Consider the following 23,932-nt stretch of genomic DNA (forward strand, 5'->3'; position numbering starts at 1 on the left):
TTTTATTGGGGAAGCAGAAGAAATCACGCTTAAATGATAATAAATGATAGTCTCAACTGCGTTTGTGAGCGGCATTGACAAGTACATAAACCCTGTGCATGTTTGCTGTGATTGTTTTTAATGATAGAGAACACGAACCATTTGATATTTCAGATGAAATAAAACTTATCACTAAGTTAAGCAGATCTTACTTGTAATTGTCATCTATGTGACGCGACAGTCGGCACTCAGCAGCACATCCTCATTTCAAATCCGTTTACAAGATGAATTCTCTTGTTGTGTTAAATATGAAGTTTACATTGCGTTGTAAAAATGATGAAATTATCTTCATACGTGCTTAATTCATAATGAGAACGTATTAATACAAGCTTTTTTATGCTGCTATATTATATAACAAAATAAACAATACATGTCATTTTATATACAAACTATAATTCTATCTTGACAAGCACATTATCTGCTTCATGTTGGTCCGGTTTAATTCAGAGGACTCATTGCTTTGGTGTATTCATTTTCATTTTAAGCCTTTAAAAAGTAATTATTTTAGATGCAATTTTGTAATATTTATAGCTTAAATTATCTAATATATTTTTTAAAACATTTAAAATCATTTTGCAGAATTCCGCAGATTTTTCCAAAACATTTCCAGAGATAAAGTAAAAAAAGTCTGCATATTTCGTCTGGCCCGATTTATCGCTCAAATACGCATCATTCAGAAATAAATAACTATATTTATAGAAAGTATCTTTTGCATGTTTTTTTTAAACCTTGCAAATGTTAACATGCAAGCAATTTTAGACAATTTGAGCGGAAGATGTTAAAGTGGGCTGTTTTATGTGCGCAAAGACAAGGACGCGTCGCGCACACATACTTAAATGGACGCAACACTCATAAGCGGACGCACGGAGACGCGCGATTCCTAAAGCATGCAAACACAAAATTATTTGGAAATACCACAGTCTTGGCACCTATTCTCATAAAAACATTCAGTTATGTTTTAAAGTAAGTGCAATCAGTTCAGAAAGAAATCAGATGTTTGTGTTGGTCTGAAAGTAGCAGTTCTTATCTGCTTGTGTTTCTGTCATTTATATTAATTAAACAACAGAAAACACTTCTAAAAATTTCTATTAAAAAGGAAAATCACTTCTGTATCTAAAAACAGATTAATTATTCAATGAAGAAGACAGTGTTATTATTCATTTGATTCTATTTATGTACCTAAATATATCTTACTTTATTTGTAACTTTGTTCTTTTCTATTTTTAATGCTCATAATTTCTTAATTTGTTCTTATGTTATTTTCCCACCCCCAGTTTTGCTGATCTGAAAAGTATTCGATTTTTGACTCAAAAAACGCAATGTAATCCATTTAACCACTACTATACTGTATAGTAAAATTATGTAATTTAAAAATAAGGTCCACCCTATTTCACCCCTATTCTGTGTAAAATTTCTGCCCTTGCCAGTGTTTCACACTAATTTGAGGGGTAAAAAATGTTTTAGAGTTTGAGTTAAGGGTAATTTGGGGTTTCTTTGATTAAAACCAGGATCAGATGATTACTGATCAAGGACGATCACATCTTACTTTGTGAAATCACAGCGACCCTATGATAAGGGGGTGGGGCTTGGCCAGGGGGTGGGGCTTGGCCAGGGGGTGGGGCTTAGCTAGGGGACCCCCCATAAGCTTTGACATAATTCGAACACTGCATACAACTATCTAAGCATGATTATTTATGTATCCGTATCCAGACGTTCTTGCGAAGGGACAGATGATGCGATTGTTCTCCAGACATGTTTGCTCAATAGCTGTAACCTGATTCTACATTATCTAATGTTTATCAGGTGACTAGTGCTTTCTTTCTGTACCCCATATAATGTGAAGTCTGTCTAATAAACTTTAGTCTATGTTTGAACGGCACTTGGTGTCAGTGTCTTTCATGGCCCCTAATATATATAAGAACTCTTTGCTGCTCAGCTCAGACCTCCAGACCACGAAACATATTCCTAGACCTGATTAGAAGTTACATTCTAACAGAACCTCACAGTGTTGTGGACTGCAAACGCCAGCAATGGAAGAGATCGTGTTCGCGTATTTTATCGTGGATTAAATGCAACTGAAATACCAACAAATGCTTTACATTGAGATGGTTATAAGGAGAATCAACAAAGGTGAACTGTTCCTTACTGGACAGGCTACTGTTGTAACTAACTTAACAAAAACAAAAGGATTGCTTTGACTCGTTTGCTTCTATGGATTCATTGGAGGGTTGCATACCAACTTTTTGGTGCATACAGACACCACCTGTGCTGAAGTGTGAAGTGACTTCATTATAGGCGTCTGTTAAAAGATGTCTTCTATTTTGTAACATATAAGGTTAAAAACAACTTTACACAGTTCAAACAAACCTTTCTTTCCCACATCCAGGCAGCATATAAACAGTTCATATTATAGGAAAAATTGATTATGCGAAATATGCAAAGTGAAGGAAATAGTTGAACATCTGTTGTTATGGTTTTGGATATGAACAGAAAAGTAATGAGTTAATAAGAGAGCTACCTGAAATAGGATGTAAATAAAATTTAAAATCACCAACATATTAAACACAAAACAAGGATCCGGGAAAATTGTAAGGATATCCATTAATTAAGCATATTGGTCTTAAGAATAATCATTCCATCCGGTGAAACAGAAAACATAATTTTTATCTTTAGGTAGGCATCATATTTGTGTCCATGCAGAATAATTGTTGCAAAAGTGACATTTTCGTCCATTGCAATTCTAATAAAAAAATGAAAAACATAAAACACATCATACCTCCACCAAGCAGTCTTTTCCAAAGGGTGAGATTTTTTTATTTTATTTATACAGCTCTTTTTTCGCAATTGTTTAATGTTTCAAAGTAGCTGTATATTAATAAATGCAGAAGAAAACACAATCGGTGGATCACATAAAAAGCAGAGTAAAGCGGCAAAAATTAAACCGTACTAGTGAGCATTGTAATAATGTAACTTATAAAAGATAGTTCTAAATTAAGCCAATGTCAGCTGACTCCCTAGGGCTTGAAAAAACCCTAGGAAAAAAACCCTGTGGGAAAAGTCCTAGGTGGAAAAGAAACCCTTGAGAGAGAGCCAGACATAGCCGATAGAGGATATAATATATATTAGATACTATATTATAAAATTGTATGAGACAGGGAAAGAGAAACATAATCCTAGTGTAAGCGTCATTCGCATGTAATGCGTGTTTCATATTGTATAGTGGTTAAAAATCTGCTTGGTTCTGGACAGGCTAACTATTGCAGCATAAGTATATTTACTAGACAAATTATCTGAATGCTTTGTTAAAGACATATGTCTTTAATTTAGACTTAAATTGATTGCCTGTTTCTTAAACATTGTTGTGTAAATCATTGTTGGGTTGATGCTTTTGTAACGTTTTTCAGTTTTTTCCGGCAAAAAATGATCTGGGGGTGCGGGTCTGACAACAGAAAACACACGCAAATATATAAACATGCAGGTCAAATTGTTTTCTGCTATAAATGTTATTTAAAAGCATTATCTGAATTGTCTGTATCTTTTAACTTCTGCTTTAATTTTGTCCATACTTCGTTTCAGTTTTAAATAATGAATAGTTCTGTTTTGTATATTTATAGAAAAATAACTACACCGCTATTGAACAAAGAATGTATTCTGTCTTCTTAGCTTTTAGTCTGTTAAACTTTCAGAAGCAGCTGATTTGTGTTTATTTTGCAGATAGTGGCAAGTATAAGTATTTGTACCTTCATATTTTGAATCAGAAAATCCATCTGTCAATTTTATGATGAATCTTATGAATTTTTTTGAAAATTTCATATTCATAAAAGTAAAATAAATAATTATAAACCCTGTTTGAAGGTTTTTGTGATTGATTTTTATTTATATATTGAGTCTCTCATGTAGGCTATTGATAACAAAAAAATTTAGAGATACATTTTTATACGCTAAAGAATTGAAGTTATTTAAAAATTTAACTGGTATATGCTGTCTCTCCTTTAGTTAAAAAAATGTATCTATATTTTATTTATTTTATTTAAATTTCTTTGTGTAATGTAAATCCAATTTCTTAAATATGTTATCTTTTTGGATGTCTTGTTAAAAATGTAAATGTTTATGTTATGTTCAATATCTTAAAAATATGCGCATATACTACGCAGCAAGGACGCTGCCAAGGCTCTTCCGGCGCAGCTCGAGACTTCCGGTTTATAACCGGTGGCGTGTTTTCAAACCAAAGTGGACGCAAACGGAAGGTAAATATTTTGTCTGCCTATAAGTAAAAAATTATTACATTTTACTTTTAAATTTTACTTTTAATAAAGTGAGATTTTAAGGACGTTCTTGTGGACGTCAGCATGAGCTGAGCATTTAAAAATACGAGTGAGCAAGTTAACAACCCAAATTAACAACCACTATTCAAAATCAGATTTAATCATACAATAAAACCTCTATATTTCTATTTAGGATTATAAGTAAACTAAGACTGAAAATGTTGAAGTTGTAGTTAGTAGTCGCGCTTTAATCGTTAACAGTTTCCACCGCAGAGCGTCACTGTTTACATGACAACCACACACACGTGATCAGATGAGCTTCATCTAGTGGTGTATCTCTGAATGTTGATTAATGCCATTTTATATTTTAAATGAATACCTTTTGCGTTTATTGACACGATATTTCTAATGAAATATTCAAGACTGATGTTTGCCAAATGCCATATTAATGCGTATTTAGAGTGCAGTAAATAAAGTACAATACTTTTTTATAGACAAAAACTAAAGGATGGAGTCCCCACCCACAAGAGAACATCAAAGAGAAAGGTATATATTTACATTGTGCCAATCACTTTGTTTATTATGACTAACTTAGTAAACCGTATCATGTGTATAATAATATCATGACATTAATGTGTCACATCTGCAAACACCACATATGAGGTTTAGTCTCTGTGTTTGCTACAGTCCAGAGTCTCCTCTCCCCTCCATCTCTGAGCGTCTTGCGTACCTGCGGCCGTCTCGCGAGCTGCTGGAGTTTTACAGACAGAAGGTGGCTCAGTTTGATGGAGAACATGAAGATCTGCTGCAGATGATGGAGAAATACAGGAGCACTGCAGAGGAGCAGGTGTCACCTTATCATCTGAATGCAGAGACATCTCTTTATTTATTGTTTGTAGATGTCTACATAATTCATGTTTCTTCAGCACAAGTTACAGTGGGAGGTCCGTCAGCGTGAGGAGGAGATCGCTGAGCTCCAGAAAGCTCTCAGTGATATGCAGGTGTATCTCTTCCAAGAAAGAGAGCAAGCGCTTCGACTGTACGCTGAGAACGACCGGCTGAAAATCAGGTCAGATGATCTCCATCACTGAGAGAGCTCAGATATAAACGTTTGAGAGATGTTTATAGTGTTTATTGTATCTTCTCAGAGAGCTGGACGACCGGAAGAAGATCCAGCATCTTTTAGCACTCGTGGGTCCGGATCCAGGCGAGATCACTTATTTTCACCGGGAACCTCCACATAAGGTTTAAAAGATTTCTGTTTACATCAAACTTAAGGACATCCGTATGGTTTTAAAGCATTGTGTTTGTTGTCCAGGTCACTATTTCTCAAAAGAACATCCAGCCGAGATCACAGGAGGATTTAAAGGTGGCAAAACCAAAGCCAGTATCAGCAAAAGGTACATTTCATACTGCAGGCAACAGGAAATCATCTAAAGAAGGAGAAGATGCTAAAAGTTCAGAGCAGCACAAGAGAGACAACCAGACTTTACTGCTCCAGGTGTGTCCTTTACAAATATTTACACCAGGAATTGTAGAAAATATATGTGACTTAGTCTGAATCAGATCATTAAATCAGGGATTGAAATCTACAGGATGTTTATTGGATGCTATACTCATATGTGTGCAGGTGGAGGCGCTCCAGGCTCAGATGGAGGAGCAGACGCGGTTGGCTAAGGAGCAGGTGGAGGCTCTACTTGAAGACCGACGCATTCATCTGGAGGAGCGACAAGTGCAGCACAAACGCGACCAGGACAGAATCACGGCCCTCGCGGACAAGTACATTCACGTTTAACCTTTATTAGCTGATATTCCTGACTGATTTACACCTCAATGAGACGATGCCTCTCTGTCATGCGCTCAGACTCCAGCGGACACAAAATCTTCTGTACGAGAGCACCAAAGACTTCCTGCAGCTGAAGTTTGAGAGTCGAGCTCATGAGAAGAGCTGGATGGTTGAGAAAGATCGTCTGCTGCAAGAACTGGACTCGTGTCAGGAGAGACTCAGAGAGACACGCAGTCTCCCCGAAGAACGTCCTCCATCCGTAGAGCCTCAGTTTATCACACGATCCAGCCATGAGGCCAACCAGACCCGTCGAGAGGAGATCAGGGTCAGATATTAAAAGTTTGGAATGGAGTCACAAAAGTGGACCTTAAAATGATGACAGTGATGTTTGAAGTTTGTCTTTTTTCCCAGCAGGCTTTGCAGGAGGATTTAAAACAGGCTCATAAACTAGCTGACATGTATAGAGAGCAGTGCGTGGCGCTCGAAACTGACCTGTCCCAAATCAGAGAAGAGGGTGATGTGGGACGAGAGATATTCAAGGTAGGCAAAGTTCAGATCGTATAGAAAGTGTGTAACCTGTGTTTATTGTGTTAAACTAACATCTGTTGTGTTTGTGTTTAGGAGCGCTCTGATAAGATGGCCAAGCGTCTACAGCTGATGACCAAACGTTATGAAGCTCTGGAGAAGAGACGTGCCATGGAGGTTGAAGGGTATAAGACGGACATCAAACTTCTGAGGCAGAAAGTCAAAGATGTGGAGAAACTACTGTTTAAAGTTAGACATCTTATTTCTCTAAATGTCAATGTTTTTATTAATTGGCGTGGAGATATAGTGTATTAGCTTCATTAAATGCATGTTAATAAATGTTGTTTTTTCATTAGTTGACACTCAACGTTGGTCCTAATCAGGATTTGGCAGTGATGGATGAAGTGCGACAGACCAACAGGCGCACAGAAAAAGTGCAGAATGAGCTGAAGACCCTAAAGACAAAAATCTCCAGATTGGAGAAAGACCTGAGGTTCTGCTGAAGCTAAACTTACTTGGGTATCAATGTGACATTTTCATGATCTGTTCATCACCAACCAATATCTGTAAGACATTCATGGTGACTGGATGTATGTATTTAAAGAAGAAAGCTGGATTTTTTTATTTGTGCTTTGTCCATATGAGTTAAATAAAGATATTTTTCATTTTGCAATTAATTTTGTAGTGATCTGAGACAAACGGTTCCTACGGAATCTGGGGAGAAAATTCAAGGCCCTAGGAAGTTTTTTAAAATATACATACATAGATACAGGTCATTACGAATCTATTTTATGCGAGAAGTTTTCTGGAAAAAATCCATATTATTCACTGTGTAGTGTAGGATAATATAAAAAATTCTCTACTTGTTAATCACATGTGCTAAACTGTTCGCTTTAAATGCTTATATCTTCTGTATGTGAATGTTGATTCATACCAAAATGCTTTTTTTGCATAGTTGTGTTTGACACAAGAAAACGTCTCGGGTTACGTATGTAGCTGTTGTTTCCTGAGAAGGGAACGAGACGCTGCGTCTCCCTTGCCATACTTCCTGCGTCCCTGTAACGCCGTCTTTGGCAATATTTCAGATAGCGATATACTTCCTGGCTCCCGCATCACCTTGTCTTTGTCGTTAAGCCTCACCATTGGTTGAATTTGATTTACACATTTAGACGCACTTACCCCTGGAGGCGTCCCCAAAGTGTCACCGCAGTGACGCAGCGCGAGTTCCCTCGAAAGAGAACTGTAACAATGTATCTAAAACAGGTAACACGATGTAACCTTGCTCTCACTTGAAATGTGTCCCCACATTTAGTTCTTGAATTTGAGGGTATTGGACCTGCAAAGTCCTTGAATTTGAAGTTAACTAAGGTGTGGACAAAGACAAACATATGCAAATTCATTTTATAGCTTTAAACATCTCAAATCCCAAAACAAAAGAAATGTTGACATTACGTTCACAAAAAAAATCATTACAAAATCTCTTGCAGCATCCAACTTCTTCAATCACAGTGGTACTAAAACACTAAGACTTGATTATCTTTACACAAAATATTCCCTTTGATTTAGACGTGAATATATCCTGGCCATCTTCATAAGATTTAGTCAAAGCATCCTGAGCACAGCAATAGTGACAAAGTCCTTTAAAAAGTCCAAAAATCATCTCCAAATTAGAGTTTTGTCATTTTAAAAATAAAACAGCTTGAATATATTGCACAATAGTGTAAAGTACCATCATTATTACTTGGCAATAATATTAACAGTACAAATGTAACACTTTTCATAATAAACATCAACTACAAAACAGCCGAAATATATCAAGTGCAAACTAAAATCCACTTTTATAATAAAACATAAAATACAAATAACAGCATAAACATCTTGACTGAAAGAAATACAACACTGAAATCTGCACACGTACCTGACAATAAAACGACTGTATTCTATTTCAATCTCGGCCCGTTTCCTCCTGAGGTACATTGTGCATCGTCACTTCATCACAGCATAAAATTAATTCTGAATGATTGTATTGAAACTTTGGCCCTTTTAGTGGTTAACACAAAGTTTTTGTAGCAGAAATCGTTTAATTGTACTTTGTAGGACTTTATGCAAAATATGCATCTTTAAAGGAAAAATTTATGATTTTTCACACACTGCACGAGTCCTGACCAGCAGAACAAACACTGAGCGGAGTGGAAAAAATAAGCATTCCTAAATAAACTTCATTCCCATCAACTTTTGAGGTTAGGGCAATGACATGTTTTATGGGAATTCTGCTCGGAGTGTGTTTATTTGGTGAATTATATCTTTCAGTACCACAAAGAGCTGTAAAATATTTCAGCATCTTACCCTTTAAGACACCATGATTGTTTTTAAAATGTTTCAATTATTTGTTGGTCCTTTTCCTGTTGGAGTCACTTCCCAAATCCGGATGATCCCATTAGTGTTCATTATGTTCACAGTGTCTGGACTGACCCTGGGTCAGATCATGTAGTTCTTCTTTAACACCTCTAGGTACTGTTGAGTGGCCTTTTTGACCGGGTCCGGCTGTTCCAGGGTCAGGTTGAGGTTTTGAGAGCCCGAGGCTGAACCCACAGGTGACAAACGTGCAGATCCTCCATCTAACTCTCCTGCGACTGAGAGAGAGATCAGATTAACAATTAAATTACAACAAAGCGAATGTAGAATAAAAGTGCATAAACCGATACATAAATGAGGCTTTTCTGATTTATTTATTATGCAAGTGAGACCGAAGTGAATCTGAAGAATGACTTACCGTAATCTAACTCCTTTGATATATTTTTCTCCAGCTCTTTCTGCATCTATAATAGGGAAAGCAAACATCAGATGACACATCTAGATCTAGCATCAGACACAAAAATCTCTGGTGATCAGATTTAGTTGTTAACCTGTAAGTGTAGTTTTGCGTTTCTCTTGATTCAATTTTTACAACAGGTGATTATAATACTGCAGGTACATTTTGTGTCCAAATTCATTTTTTCAGCTTTTTTTCAAATGGTTTTAGTGCTGGGCAAAGATTAATCGCATACAAAATAAAAGTGATTTTTTTGCATTATATATACATACATATATTCATTTCAGACTTTTTTTATTTAAATATCAATTGTTTTAATTTATATATAATATAGAATATATAAAAATATAAATACATGAATGTGTGTGTATTTATATATGCGTAACAATGAAACACAGCACACACTCATATATTATGCCAAAAATCACTTTTATTTTGTATGCGATTAATCGCGATTAATCTTTGCCCTGCACTAATTTTTAATAATAATTTGTTTTTTATTTTCAAGGATCACAAGAGCAACCGTGTTGACATGTATGTGAGTGTGTTTGACAGCCATTTCTGTTACATAATGTCAACACTGTTACTCTACCTTTGTAACCAAGTTTGATGGTAACATCACTGACACCAACTAATCAGAACCAGCAAGAATTTTTTTAAACAGTCATAATAATAAACCAGTGTTATATAAAGCTCAATAAATATAATCAATGTCACAACTATTCAGATAACCACAGCTGATGCTCAACTCATTCATTTACAGTACACAAGACATAAGAACTATCGCCACCAAAACATTTAAAATGACTTACTAAAAAAGCTGACTTACTAATACATACACCTGAGTTTCATTCATATATTGTCATGACTACATTTACATCAACATATATAGGAACAGCAATTACCACAATACTCACATACATGCAGTATGTAGTCTACATGAAATACCCAACCTGATCTCATGGGAAAATGTAGTATTTTATAAGTTGGCTAATGGGTGATTCTTGCGAAAATTAGACTTATGAGGTGTCATGAAACATTTTAATAAAAGTAAATTTTATCAAAATAAGCATAAAGTTACAAACATCTCTTCACGTACTATTTTGCAAATGATTTCAAATGACATCATACAAAACAATTTTTTAAGGGGAAATTTTTCATTACCGCAACGTGTCCATGACTGGATTTGGGTTCTTTGACATGGAAATATTTATAATAAAAAAATCTAAAAAATAAAAAGCTTCAGTGCATGTTATACTATAAACATTTACAGTCAAGAAACATGTGCTATTTGGTGATCATTGGTAAATGTAGAGACAATAATAAGGAATATAAATGTGTCAATTTTCTAATCCTCCGCAACAATTTTCAATCATAGTTAAGCCCTCAAGCAACAAACATTAAAAAAAAAACAATGATTGGAAGGGACATAATTGACTGTGACACTCAAGATGGCTACCAGGTAAGCAGTTCTTATTTTTTCTCTCCATATAAAAGTTGAAATTTTGTTTGTCATAGTACCTAGACAACTTTTTAGTTCTCATTACAGAAACATGAGTTTGTAAATGCATATATTTAATTTAATATCATGTTGCGGTAATGATCATTTTTGATAATGATAATCTAAAAAATGTTAATAATTTTATAGGAAATATGTTTTAAATCCTCTAAAAATAATGGTTATAGTAAGTTCAGACCTTAATCTTATATGTGCAAAAAATGATGGTATTAAGGGGCGGTCACACTACAGTTTTCCTTCCACTAACTTCCATTCATACGCATTCGAGTGCTTCCTACAGGAAAAGCGAGCTTGTGCAAAGAAATTTCGCTGCGTACCCAAGTTCAAGTCTGGTGAACTCTGATCTGCGAATTCGCATCATGTGGACATATGTGACCAGTAGAAAACCAATACATCACAGCATGACCTTTCTCTCTACTGAAAAGCAAAGATGGACGAATCGCTCCTTGCCCATATTCACATGCTTCAAGTCTAGTGTTTATCGCCAGTGGCGGCTCGTGATTGCTCTTCCGAGGGGCGCAAATTCAAAATATGTGTCTGTTGCGTCAGGTGAACCATGTGCATCATGTGTTTTGTCAAAATAAGAGCCCGCTGCACATGCGTTAAAACCGTTTATGATAAAAAATGAGATTATCTGGCAAACGCAAGCATCTTTTTTATCATAAACCCTTTAGACGCGTCTGCAAATACTTTAAATTACGAATCACACACATGACGGGCTACATACCTGTTGTGACGAACTTCGCATCGTGCACCCTCAAAAAAAATAAGTCACCGGCAGCCACTGGTTATTGCCCATTTAGTATGGTGTGAATTGTACAAAATGTTGGAGCTTAACTCTGCAGGAAAGTGGATCTTAAGGGCCTATGTGTGTGCGTTTGTATAATGTATTTGTGTTCTGAGATCAGTCATCTGCACACAGTTACACACCTGCTCAGGTATCAGGTTGAAGAGAGGACAGATGAGAAACAGACTTTTGAGCTAGAAGCTGAAGATATGAGAGGCAGAAGAGTCCAGACAGCAGCCGTGAAAAAACAGACCACTAGATTATTTATTACACTTATGAAGAAGAGGAAAGAAATTTACTGAAGAGAAGAAAGACGGAGTTGATCAAACATCTCATATACCTCGCTGGATTACCTGACTGTGATTGGTTAGTCATTAATCTTTAAATGGGACCTGATCGCTAACCTAAAAAGTATACTGTTGTGGTACAGTGATGATGTGCCAAAATGTTTCATGCCTATGAATCTGTAATCGCTCACCTTTGCCAGGTAGGCTTCAACTCTGTTGTTCTGGGATTCCCCTACTGTACCCAACAAAGGGGTCCCGAGACCAAGACTTCTGTTTAGGGGTGCTAGAGAGGCCCCGTACGCCCCCAGAGATGACACATCGAGTGCGGCACCTCCTAAACCACCATTGACGAGACTGCCGGTCAGCAAAGATTTACTGCGCTGCCTCTCGCTCAGGAGTTTAGTGTTAGCCTCCGCTAACCTCTCATGCGACCTGCCCATCATAAAAAAGGTACATAGCTTGTGTAAAAAACGACTTTGTAACTGGAAATCACAGTTTGGCAAATAATAACCATGTGGCCACGCCCCCTCACCTTTCCAGTTTAGAGGCGAGACTTTTCCTAAGTCGTAGTTCATCTGTGTACAGCTGTTTGTAGCGTTCCATCTCAGTGCGACTCGAGTCTCTCTGCACCGTGCTGTCCTGCTGGACGCTGCGTGAGCGGCTCAGCTCCGCCTCCAGGTCCCGGATGCGCTGCTCCAGGTGAGCGCGTTGACTCGCTTCATTCGCTGCCTTCATCTGCTCCAGAGCCTCCTGAGACGCGGCCTGCGTCTGATAGGACAGGAGTTAAAATAAGTTAGGAAGTATTTGGAAAACCATACCACATCCCAGAATATTCCCTTTGTAGGATACCTGCAGGAAGAGGTTGACCTCTTCCAGCTTTAGCCGGATCTCCTGTCGGGCTCTTTCCTCCGTCTCTCTGCGGTACAGCTCGGCTTGGCTCTTGTCCATCACACCGCCCTGCAGTTGTTTGCGCAGAGCGGCCACCTCGTCCTCCAGCTGCCTCTTACTGCGCTCCAGCTGCTCGTGGCTTCGGCTTAAAGTCTTCACGGACGCCAGCTTCTCCTTCAGCTGCCTGTTGGTCTCCTCGAGCCGGGAGCAGCGCAACGACTCCTGCTGGTACTGAGACTGAAGCTCATCCACCTGTGAGGAGAAAAGGGAAAAAATTCAAAACTAAGAGCATGAAAACTTCAGGTTTTGCTAAATAATGTGCATGCGCAAAGTCCCTCCTCCAGAAGATGTCATTCTTTTAAAGGCTGATGATTGGCTCTGGAAGACGGTCCTAGATCAGCCATACTGACCATTGATCTCCCTCATTCATATCAATACCAGTGACACATATCGGTAAGATTAAATATCTTTGGCTGTACCTTAGTCTTCATTCTACCGACAGTCGTCTCAGTCTCCAGTCTGTGACTCGTGTCTCCTCTGAAGCTGGCCAGAGGTGAATCCAGATGTCCACCACCTTGTTCCCGCAGCTGTTTCTTAGCACTCTTCACCAAAGTCTTTAACCTGACAAACACATACACATGTGAATAGAGACAAGCATTTGAAGTATCAAGGAACCTCGGTTTCTCATGTATTGATTTACTTGTGCAAATTATCATTTGTGATTCCATTCAGCTTTAACCAATCAGGATTCTGAATGCTACACAGCCGACTGGATGGATTTGATAGCACTACAGCAGCACAAAAGACAAGTGAACAAAATTCATTTTAAGTCAACATAAAAATCAAAGTGAACCATTTCTGGTTTTATTTTCTATCAATGCATGGTATTTTCAAATAAGGTAATTTTATATTACAATTTGTAGGATTTTCACCACTAGAGGTCACTATTACACAATAGCACAATAACAAAGGCGAAGCTTATTGGCATTATGAAGCAGAATGGAATGATGGGAGATGTTTTTATCATCCATTTGGAATTTGCTAATCATGTTTACGGATGAGGTAGTGAATAATGTTTTATTTTCTGTATGTTTGATCACATTATTTTTTAGCCATCATAATGAATTTTCTGCAAGGCACACAGGGCTGTGCAAAAATATCGATACAGCTAACTATCGTGATAATTTGTTTCCATGATAGTGTATCGATATTTCAATCTCTACAAAAAAAAAAAAAACATCAAATCCCTCTGTGCGCGTCAAATGACTTCCTCCGCCACTGCTGTAGTTTTTCGCTGTCCAGTTGTATGTTATATACGGCCAATGTCTCAGAAGTTAGCAGGAGTGAGAAAATGGCAGAAAATTACACCTGCAGATTTCAAAGCCGACGTGTGGAAGCACTTTGACTTAAAAAAAAGTTTTAAAATAAAATTTTAGCTCTATTTTTTTTGCAATGTATCGCAGCATGCATCGTATTGTATCGTATCGTGATACGTATCGTATTGTGACGCCCTTGCCAATACCCAGCCCTAAAGGCACAACAGTTATGTGTTAGATGCTGTATAACCGCCACTTCCGCATTGTCCACTCGAACTGTAAACTGAAGATAGCAAGGATATTAACGCTTTCCCTGCCGGCGTTTTATAAAAAAAGTTGCCAGCCAGCGCCAACATTTTTATGATTTTCACAAGAGTTTAATGCCTTACAGAAAATCTTCATCTTTAAATATATAAACATACAATATATCAAATGAAAGAACAGACCCTCTGTTTTCAAACAAAAAAGTTTCATCCTACCTTTATTTGTCATCTTTTTATTTTCTTAAAAAATATATATATTTTTTTTAAAAAGATAATTGCGTTTTTGTAAAGGACTTTTGATAGAGATCAGATTCAGAGCGATGATCAAAACATACACGAAGTTTGAACTCTTTGACCTAAAGGGTTGCTTCAGTGTTTTATAAGTTGCATAAGAGCGCCATCTGGTGGATAATAGCGGAAATATGGATTGCCGGAAAAATTCGTCATTGGCATGGAAGAGTTTTAACTCTTCAATAGCGGGGAAAGAGTTAAGTTGGGGTGTAAATCGCACAGTCAATTACGATGTGATACAATATCGATTTTCTACGCCAACTGTGCGATATTTGTCGATGCGTCAAACCCTTCTTTGAATAAATTATGGTTCTATTCGATTAATTTATTACGTGCCTAGTTGAGCAGTTACATTTTTAATAACTTGCAAATGCAAACAAAATATATAACATTTGCAGGGCTCGCAAAATTGCTAGCCCGACGTCCCGGGGGTATTGTGCTTTGCAGTCGGGCTATCAAAATGCATCCCCGCCCTGCCCGTCGGGCTATCTTGACTTATGGGGAGGAAAAAATATATTTAAATGCTTATGCATTCTTTCACAGATTTGGATGGGTAATAATGGTGTATGAAATTCAGGCATTGGGTATTTAAATAACGTTTGAGTGCGCACTCGAGTTTTACTTTCACTTTCGCGATCGCGCGAAAAGACGCAGTACAGAAAGCTATCCGTAATGATTTGTCATGGATTTGTTGGGCAAATCCTCCAACTTCGCCATGTCAGTCATTACTATCCTTAAGTAAGAAAATTAAATCTCTCGCAGCAAGCTTTAAAGTATATATTGTACGGGCAGTGAAGAGAGTGACTTTGTGCAGAATCGCTCTTAAAGCGACAGTAGCCCCTGTTTTTCTGATCTGTAACTGGATGATCCAAACTGTGAGTTTTGTGACCCACTAAACCACTTTTAAATGGTGGGTATATCTGGTGTGGGGATGAGCAGGAAAAGTTGGTTTACATGGAAATCCAGTTTTTTTGTTAAAAAAACAACAGCATCAAAACAACAACAAGAATAGCAGATTAAACATTGTGGTTTGAGGCCCTATTGGCTTTGTATTGGCAAAATTTGGCCTGTGGTAAAACTAATTGAATAAGCCTGTGCTATGCCCACAAAGTCAAGAGGCATTTTCTTATCTGTGACTTCAGTTAATATTTCAGATTCAGAATCTGATGTATAGATATTCCACTTTGGTTAGAAGGAAAATTTGTACTGATGATTGATATGTACTGAAAATTGAGAAGTGTTATTTGTGTTTTGATAGATGTTTTGTCTTAATATTCTACATTAAAAGTAATGTATTTTTTATTTGGGCTACTTGCATTCATTTCGGGCCTGCCCGAAGGGCTACCAGGGATTTTGAAATTTTGCAAGCCCTGATTTATAAACAACTCTTTCCCAATTGGAACATTTACAACAACAAACTAACAAAAAAAAATACACTTTAAAATCAAGCTTATGATGGAAACAGTCAAAGTCTTTCGGCTACACCCACGCTCATATTCTGTCTCTTTCGCTGTGTTTTCACTTGCTGACACTAGCAGATGAAAATTATCATAAATGCGTGCTTTGGTAGAACTTTAAGGATAATGTAAGGACACAATTTCATGAAATATCTCACACTGTGCAAGTGGTTTTTGGATATTTGTTTTACCAAAATCTTACATATTGTGGCTGTAATTTTTGGGTAAATTCCCCAGAGCATCACTTGTGGTAAGAGCCGAGTAGGTTTCATTTAAAAAGCAAAGCACTACATGCGTCACACACCTGTGTCCTCTATGTACTCAAACACATCTACAGCTGCAGGGATCAGGCGTAAAAGAGTCACCTGTACATTTCTTTCTGAAGGTCAGTGTTTCTGTTCATCTCCTGCTCCAGACGGGTATCCACTGACGACTTCTGCTCAGCAAGCTTCTTGGCTTTTTTCTTCTCAAGTTCCACCTAAAACACACACATATAAAACATTACTTACTATTCAAAAATCATGATATAGGCCATTTTTTAAGCAAGCTGGTTTGTTTTTGTACTCCCGCATTAAATTTTTATATGTTACACTGCAGGATTAAAATCTTGACTGGATGTATTGTTCGGATTAGATGATAATATTTTCTGGCACCTGATTGGTCAGTTCTACTTTCTCCTTTTCCAGCTCAGAGAGTCGAAGTCCAAGTCGTGAGCGGCTCTTTAGCTCCTCCTCCCACAGTGTCTGTGAGTCCTGGGCATTATGGGATAGCAGACTTTGCTTCTGCACCTGAGTAGAGTATTGTATCCGTGATTATTTACGTTAAAAACTACTACAGAAATCAATACTATTTTTATCATCCTCCCCTTTCTCTCAAATGGTCTCCATCATACATGAGACACACCAGATGTTTTACCTCTCGGTTCAGCTGATCTTCTAATGTCATCTTACTGCTTTGCAGGTTTGTTACAAGATCTTCCAAGCGATTTCTGACCTGAGCACACAAACAAACACAGATGTCAGTAACCAGCATCTCATTACTAAAGGTTTTTACGATAAAGTCATTTTAGCAATCATGCAGATAAAACTTTTCATGTCAAGCCAACACTTGATCCCAGAAACCAGAATTTGAGAGGAAGGACAGATGACTGATTTGAGACAGAATTTAATAAAAATCAAAAACTCAAAGGACGACCGTCACCAAAAAGAGCAGATATCCAACACACATCTAGAGGAAAACTATTTGAAAGCAGTAACATTACACAAAAATATTGTGTAGTTTGATCCAAGCTGGAATAAGTTTTATAAAATCACAGGAGGAGCCCCAAAAAATAAAAAAAGATTTAGAGAAAGATAAAACTAAATCTATAATCACAGCTAGATGTTTAATACCAACCCCAACTCCAGGTGATGAATCTGACAGCTGTGAAAACAGGGACTTTACCGTCAGTTTACATAAAAGATTTCAACAGCCTCCTCTCTGACTACCTCAGAAATACAATACACCTCACTTTGCAACAAAGAGAGAGTGTTTATCCAGTATCAAATGTGTAGCCCAGACTCATTATTACTGTATGTCTAAATCTGCCATCATTGGTTTCATCAGGACATTTTCATAAGCTTTAACTCACCGCAGTCCCCTCCTGAACGCCCTTCTGTAAGACCTCCATACGACTGGACTGCTGTTTCACTGTGGCCTCCAGTCTGGCATTTTCAATCTCTAACCTGAAGTGATGTTATAGTCACATTAAAAAGGGAGTTTTGTCATACTGACTTATTAACACATTTTAAGAGTTAGATTCCTCATGCTTAACATGGGTAAAGTGTCAAAAAGCAGTTGGACTTGTGCTGGAGTATTTCTGTGCCAAATCCAGGGTTCATACATGTTTCAGAAAGTATTTTTCGAAGATGAAAGATTCATACGCAACAATCATGTTTTTTTTCTTTTATGGGCAATTTCTGTACAGGAAGTACAGTGAAAGTCCTTATATGGGCACTTTAACCAGAATAGTGCACGCACACACCAACCAAGAGCTGAGACAAAATCAACGTCACAGAAGAAGTGTGTTGTTGTTTGTGAGGGTAATTTAAGCATGTTTAGCTTCCCAAAAAAAACAGCCTTATGGGTCATACACACCAAATGCGGGACATCGCGATACTCGCTCTAGATTAGGGCTGGGTATTGATTCAGATGTTCCAGATCGATTAGATTTCGATTCACAAGCTATCAAATCAATTTGATTTCGATTCTCGTTCAATTTTCGATTCCGATTCTTGGGGCGATTTTTCTACTCGATTCTTGATTCAACTCAATGAATATAGATTATAAAGAATATTATATTATATTATATTAGAATAGTATTATATGTATATTATTATATAAGAATATTAGTATATATATTTTATTATATTAGAATATAGACTGAATGAATGACAGGCTCGCCTCTCGCTCCTTGGTAACATCGTCCAAGGCAAAAAATAGAGGGTGACAACTAGTGGAGAAGACTAGTAATTAGATTAACGTAATATTACGTTCAATGTTTGCGGAAATAAATATGGGCGGAAAGATCAACTTGTGGCCTTTGAAAATTAATTTGGACTGACCACGTCAAAAAAAAAAAAAATTAATCGAAAAATTTTTTTTTTGCCCAGCCCTACTCTAGATTACTCGCAAATGAAAATTTTTCGCTTGAGTTGAATTTTTAAACTTGCCGAAGACGCAATTTTAGCGGCATCTAGCAGTGAGATTGTGAATTTCAACTAACAGCTCAGTCCACCGTTCACCGAAACGCATAGAGAAGCTACGGTAGCTGCCACAGGACAAACATGTTGTTGTTTAAGACAAAATACAGTAGTGCCAAAACCCAGTTTGTCCGTTTAGGGCTACCTTAAAAACATGACGGCACAAAATGGCGACTTCCGTGTAAGGGGACCCACGGTGTATGTAGATAGAAACAGCTCATTCTTAGGTAATAAACACATAACAGTTCATTATGTAAGGTCTTTATACACCGCTGTTAATATAGTTATGAAGATTATATTGCATTTCTGTCAAGAGATCCTTATAAATGTTACACACTGCACCTTTAAATGGGACAGTCCCAACCAGGTCATGAGTCGCACACAATAAGTAAAACTGCATCAAATGTATGCTATTTTTTGCAATCGTCGCTAATTGCATATAATTTAAAAGATACAAAGATGTAGTGAATAATAAGTTATCAAAAGATAATGTATAATGTGTGTGTGTGTGTGTGTGTGTGTGTGTGTGTGTGTGTGTGTGTGTGTGCGTGTGTGTGTGTGTGTGTGTGTGTCGCTGCTCGCGACATACTCTGCCCGTGGTATTCAGAATAAATCGATACAGCTGATCTGTCTTTTATAAATTTGGTAAAACTAAAGACTCTTTGGATATATGAAAGATTTAATACTTCTCTATAGGTACTCAAGATTAACATGAGATAAGCAGAAATATTGTGTGTTATGGAAGCTTTATCCATTTAATCCTTTAACGGATTAATCATTTACTAGTTGTCTGTACCTCTGCACCGCCTCCTCCAGCTGTTTAACCGTCTGCTCTTTGCCTGCAGACGCAGCCAGCGCCTCCTCTAGTTTTTGGGCGGTGATGCAGATTTCTCGCTCTTTCTCATCCAGATTATTCTTTAGTTGGCCGATGCGTCTCTCAGCCTGGACGTGAAGATCTTCAGACTCCTGCAGCTGGGACAACACAATATAAGATGCATAAGATGCAGTGTACTTTAATCATGCATTTACATTTTATCCAAAGCGTCTGATAAAAGACAAAGCGATCATGGTATGCATTATGATTAGTATGCAAGTTCCCTGGGATCAAACCCATGACCTTTGTGTTGGAAACATCTGTTAAATTAATGAACACTGCGGAGACGAAGTGTGTTTCCTTTCATTAGATACTGATAACACTGTTTACAGCCGGCCATGCCATGATTGGACTGTTTTTAGGAAATTTAAGTTGATTGACAGATACCTTCCCCTTCAGTCTGTCTAGCTCTTTCAGTGTGCGCATCTTCTCCTCCTCCAGGTCGTTGCGGTATCGCGTGGTGACCTCCAGCGTGGCCTCGCACATGGAGAGCTTCTTCAAAGAGTCGACCAAGTCTTGCTGTAGCTGTCTCAGAGATGCCTGACCAGAAAAACGATGATTTAATTTTCACAGCGAAAATGCAAACGCAAACTAATCTGATGTTAGTGACTCTACCTCTCTCTCGCTTTTCTCCTGCTCTAGTTTATAGTTTTGCTCTCTAATCTCGCTGTTTGTCCTGGACAGCTCTTTGCTTCGCTCCTCCACCAGGAGGACTCTCTCCTCTCCGTCTGCTCGTAACTGGTTGAGCATCTCTGCGAAGTTCTGCTGGCTGTCCGTCACTGCCTTGTCCTTCGCCGAGCCTTTGTTCAGCGCCTCCTCCAGCTTCTGTCGCAGCAGCGCGCACTCGCTCTGAGCTTGGGCCAGCCTCTCCTGCATGGCTTCCTGTTTGGCTCCGGCACGGCTGGCCTGCTCGCGTTCGCTCAGTACCGTGGCCTCCAGGTCTTTGAGTTTGGTCTGGGCCTGGTCTTTCTCCCGGGCCAACGCCTCCAAAAGCACGCCCTTCTCGGTGACGGCCAGAGAGCTGCGGTGGCACTCGTTCTCCAGGCTGTTGGCGCGTGCCTCTGCTTTGCTGAGTTTTTGGGAAAGGGATTGGATGGTGTCTCGCTGGGCGTTGGACTCGAAGGTGTGCTTCTCCTGAGACCGCTGGTGTTCTTCGCGTTCTCGCTGAAGGGTGCGTTCGGCTTCGGTGCGTGAGGCCTGATAGGTTTAACAAAAAGAAAAAGATAAACACACATTTTGTTATGTGAACCCTAGCCCAAATTCTCCTTTAGGATATAAAAATCTAATAAAAGATCTAACCTGACACCTTTCGGCCTCATGTAGCGCCCCCTGCAGTCGGGCTCTGTTCGCCTCGGCCTCTGCCTCCAGCTGCTGCCTTGTTTGTCTCTCATGTTCCAGTTTGGCCCCGATCACCGAGCATTCGGCTTTTAGTGCGCTCAGCTGGCCGTTATACTGGAAAACAGTCTGAGTTAAAGCCTCATCGCTCAATTTCAGGTCCCTGCGAGCGTCCTCCAGTCTCTCACGCAGGGCGTCTCTCTCTTCAGCCAATCGCGACTCTTCTTGTCGGCTGTGAGACTGAGAGCGGTCCAGCTCGGCCCGAGCACCGTTCAGCTCTTCATGAAGTGCTCGGTTCTGCTGCAGCAGCTCACGCTCGCGGTCCGATGCCTCTGTCAGCTGGGACATGGCCTAAGCACAACAAAAAGATTTTAATATAACATGTTTTTCTATCACTTATAAACTATGACATCACTGCAGGTATCAGTGCACACGTGACTGTAAAGCTATGACATCACTGCAGATGTGGCTGTTAAGCTATGACATCACTGAAATCAGTGCACATGTGACTGTAAAGCTATGACATCACTGGTATCAGTGCACACATGACTGTAAAGCTATGACATCACTGATATCAGTGCACACATAACTGTAAAGTTATGACATCACTGCAGATGTGACAGTAAAGGTCACTGCAATGTGTAAATGACTTTGTCAGCAATGAACACAGGAAAAACATTTCTCAAGGTTTCATATTCTAGGATGCAATTGCTTTGGATACGAAAGTGTGTGAATTTCTACAGATAAACCAACATGTAGTAACAGTCACATGACATACAGAGCTGGTCACATTGAGATGGGACAGTGGTACCTCGTTGCTTTTGTTGAAGTTTCTGAGGTTTTCCTCCTCGATGTCCTGCTGCTTGCGCAGATGGTTGCTGAGTAATTCCTCATGAAGGGTGCGAGCGCTGCGCTCATGAGACAGAAGACGCTGAGACTCATCTCTGTCCTCCTCCAGCTTAACACACAAAAACCCTTAGACTAAACACAGCTTTTATGTCAACTTCATCAACACCCTGATGAAAAATCCAGCTAGAACCACACTGAGATGGATTTAATCTGGTGGTCAAGATGGATTATCAGATATTGCACTTCATCAACAAACCATCTACCATTTTACAAACTACAGCCGAAGTATCACCTGTTTGATGCTGTTCTTCAGAGCTCTGATCTCCAGTTCCAGACTCCGGGCTTTCAGGTCGGCTTTGTGCCGCTCCTCGGCTTCAGCTCGCTGCTGTTCCTCTTTCCTCTGGAGCTGCTCGCGAGTTTTATTGTAGAGCATCAGAGCGCTCTGATGTTTCTCCTGCTCCTGTCTCAGCAGGAACCTTCATCAGAAGAGAAAGAGAATCAGCGTTAATGCTTGTGATGGTGTATGTAATACTGTTTATATATAAAACATGCAAAATAACACTACAATAAAAAACAAATGTGTATGCATGCTTAGAGCTCACTTGAGATTGTTCATGTCCGTCTCTAGCTCCAGTTTGAGATGTTCCAGGTTGGATTTGCTGCTTCTCATCTCGTCCAGCAGGATCCTGAGCTCACTGCGTTCCTGCTCCAGCTGTGTGGTTTTATCGGCCAGGCGGCCGTGTCGGTCTCGTTCTCTCTGGATGGTTCGCTCATACTCGTGAAACATGTTTTGTAGTTTTACAACACTGACTGAATCTGTAGGGTAAACAAAAAAAAATACATGATTCACCACCTGCAAGTCTCCATTTAATGTTAAATATCAGATATATTAAAGAAATTTAATTTGAGATTGAGACAGACTCACCCAGATAGCTGGAGTCGAGCTGTTTAAAGAGCAGGGAAGCGTTACGGTATCCAGATACGGGAGTCTCCAGATCCTCAGTGGCCGTGTCGGAAGACTGGGTGAGATCTTCAAAATCATCTCCCATCTCCGGTTCTCCGTCAGTCTGCGTGAGGAACAGACACTTTAAACAAACACTGAAACATTACAGAAGAGGTGTACGACATTTTCTCATGAATGAAGCTCACCTGCTCTTTCTTATGCCTTAAAGATGGAGATCTGTAAGAAGAGAGGAGTACAGATGAGAAAATATCATCACAATGTAAAATCTGTTCCCACTGTCAGGCATGATTGGTCTCATGGAGAGGATATAATGCAGTATTCTCTGTCCTTCATCTTTCTGTGCTTGTAGGGATTAGTTATTAGTCATAATTTGTCTCATATTGTTATATACAGTCCCGGTCAAAAGTGATGTCGAACTTATTGACAATATTTTAATGTTGTAATTAAATCTTAAAGGGCATTAAAACATATTACACAAATACCCATAAGGCAAAAAATACATTTCTCTAGGCAAAATATATTTTAAATATATGCTAAATACATTTTGTAGAAAGTAATGCTCCACTGAATATATTTTTGAATTTGGAAATATATTAGATTTAACCTTCATATAATTTTAAGGGCAAACAAATAAATGTTTAATTGTACATCCCATATGGCAAAAAATGTACTCTTTTATATTTAAACATATGCTAAATATAAGTACATTTTTGAAGTTGAAATATATTAAATTTTTACCTTTTTAAAACATTTGTAACAAAGTGTTTTTCCAATGCGACGTTTCCTTGGATTGAAATATAAGGATGGCTAAATATATATTTTTAATGCTTTAAAATGTATTTATTTTTTAAATATATTTCAAAATATACAAAAAATGGCCAAAAAATATATCAGTGAAAAATATATTTTTGTAAACATATTCCAAAATATATTT

At 38.4% G+C, this 23,932-nt stretch overlaps 2 protein-coding genes across 3 annotated transcripts in view; one reads left to right on the forward strand and one right to left on the reverse strand.

The window, feature by feature from the left end:
- Positions 1–4,225: 4,225 nt before the first annotated feature.
- On the forward strand, positions 4,226–7,284 carry ccdc77 (coiled-coil domain containing 77). Its single transcript, XM_065277280.2, has 11 exons — positions 4,226–4,286; positions 4,799–4,850; positions 4,992–5,151; positions 5,231–5,373; positions 5,453–5,549; positions 5,623–5,805; positions 5,935–6,083; positions 6,169–6,415; positions 6,505–6,630; positions 6,712–6,864; positions 6,972–7,284. Exons 2-11 carry the CDS (start codon positions 4,813–4,815, stop codon positions 7,116–7,118), a joined length of 1,443 nt encoding a protein of 480 aa, XP_065133352.1. The 5' UTR covers positions 4,226–4,286; positions 4,799–4,812; the 3' UTR covers positions 7,119–7,284.
- A 718-nt stretch (positions 7,285–8,002) lies between these two features.
- ankrd26 (ankyrin repeat domain containing 26) overlaps positions 8,003–23,932 on the reverse strand; it is a 31,354-nt gene continuing 15,424 nt past the window's right edge. The window contains exons 26-45 of one of the 2 annotated variants that reach the window (XM_065277445.1): positions 23,184–23,214; positions 22,960–23,101; positions 22,637–22,850; positions 22,327–22,510; positions 21,997–22,143; positions 21,150–21,536; positions 20,466–21,047; positions 20,238–20,390; positions 19,773–19,948; positions 17,866–17,959; positions 17,631–17,657; positions 17,151–17,228; positions 16,889–17,023; positions 16,601–16,713; positions 13,388–13,529; positions 12,870–13,160; positions 12,553–12,788; positions 12,212–12,452; positions 9,389–9,434; positions 8,003–9,248 (exon numbers count right to left, since the gene is read on the reverse strand). In XM_065277445.1, coding sequence (XP_065133517.1) covers positions 9,094–9,248; positions 9,389–9,434; positions 12,212–12,452; positions 12,553–12,788; positions 12,870–13,160; positions 13,388–13,529; positions 16,601–16,713; positions 16,889–17,023; positions 17,151–17,228; positions 17,631–17,657; positions 17,866–17,959; positions 19,773–19,948; positions 20,238–20,390; positions 20,466–21,047; positions 21,150–21,536; positions 21,997–22,143; positions 22,327–22,510; positions 22,637–22,850; positions 22,960–23,101; positions 23,184–23,214 — 3,574 coding nt within the window. In that variant the 3' untranslated portion in view covers positions 8,003–9,093. The remainder of the gene's footprint in view (positions 9,249–9,388; positions 9,435–12,211; positions 12,453–12,552; positions 12,789–12,869; positions 13,161–13,387; positions 13,530–16,600; positions 16,714–16,888; positions 17,024–17,150; positions 17,229–17,630; positions 17,658–17,865; positions 17,960–19,772; positions 19,949–20,237; positions 20,391–20,465; positions 21,048–21,149; positions 21,537–21,996; positions 22,144–22,326; positions 22,511–22,636; positions 22,851–22,959; positions 23,102–23,183; positions 23,215–23,932) is intronic. The other variant, XM_065277446.1, reaches the window with a different exon arrangement.

The sequence above is a fragment of the Paramisgurnus dabryanus genome, chromosome 23 (genome assembly GCF_030506205.2).
Source record: "Paramisgurnus dabryanus chromosome 23, PD_genome_1.1, whole genome shotgun sequence".
NCBI lineage: Eukaryota > Metazoa > Chordata > Actinopteri > Cypriniformes > Cobitidae > Paramisgurnus > Paramisgurnus dabryanus.

Bases quoted from the DNA above. Each gene is read 5' to 3' on its own strand.
- ccdc77 (XM_065277280.2), top strand. From the start codon at position 4,813: ATGGAGTCCCCACCCACAAGAGAACATCAAAGAGAAAG. The intron at 4,851-4,991 runs GTATATATTTAC...TGTTTGCTACAG, and splicing joins AGAGAACATCAAAGAGAAAG to TCCAGAGTCTCCTCTCCCCT. The intron at 6,631-6,711 runs GTAGGCAAAGTT...GTTTGTGTTTAG, and splicing joins TGGGACGAGAGATATTCAAG to GAGCGCTCTGATAAGATGGC.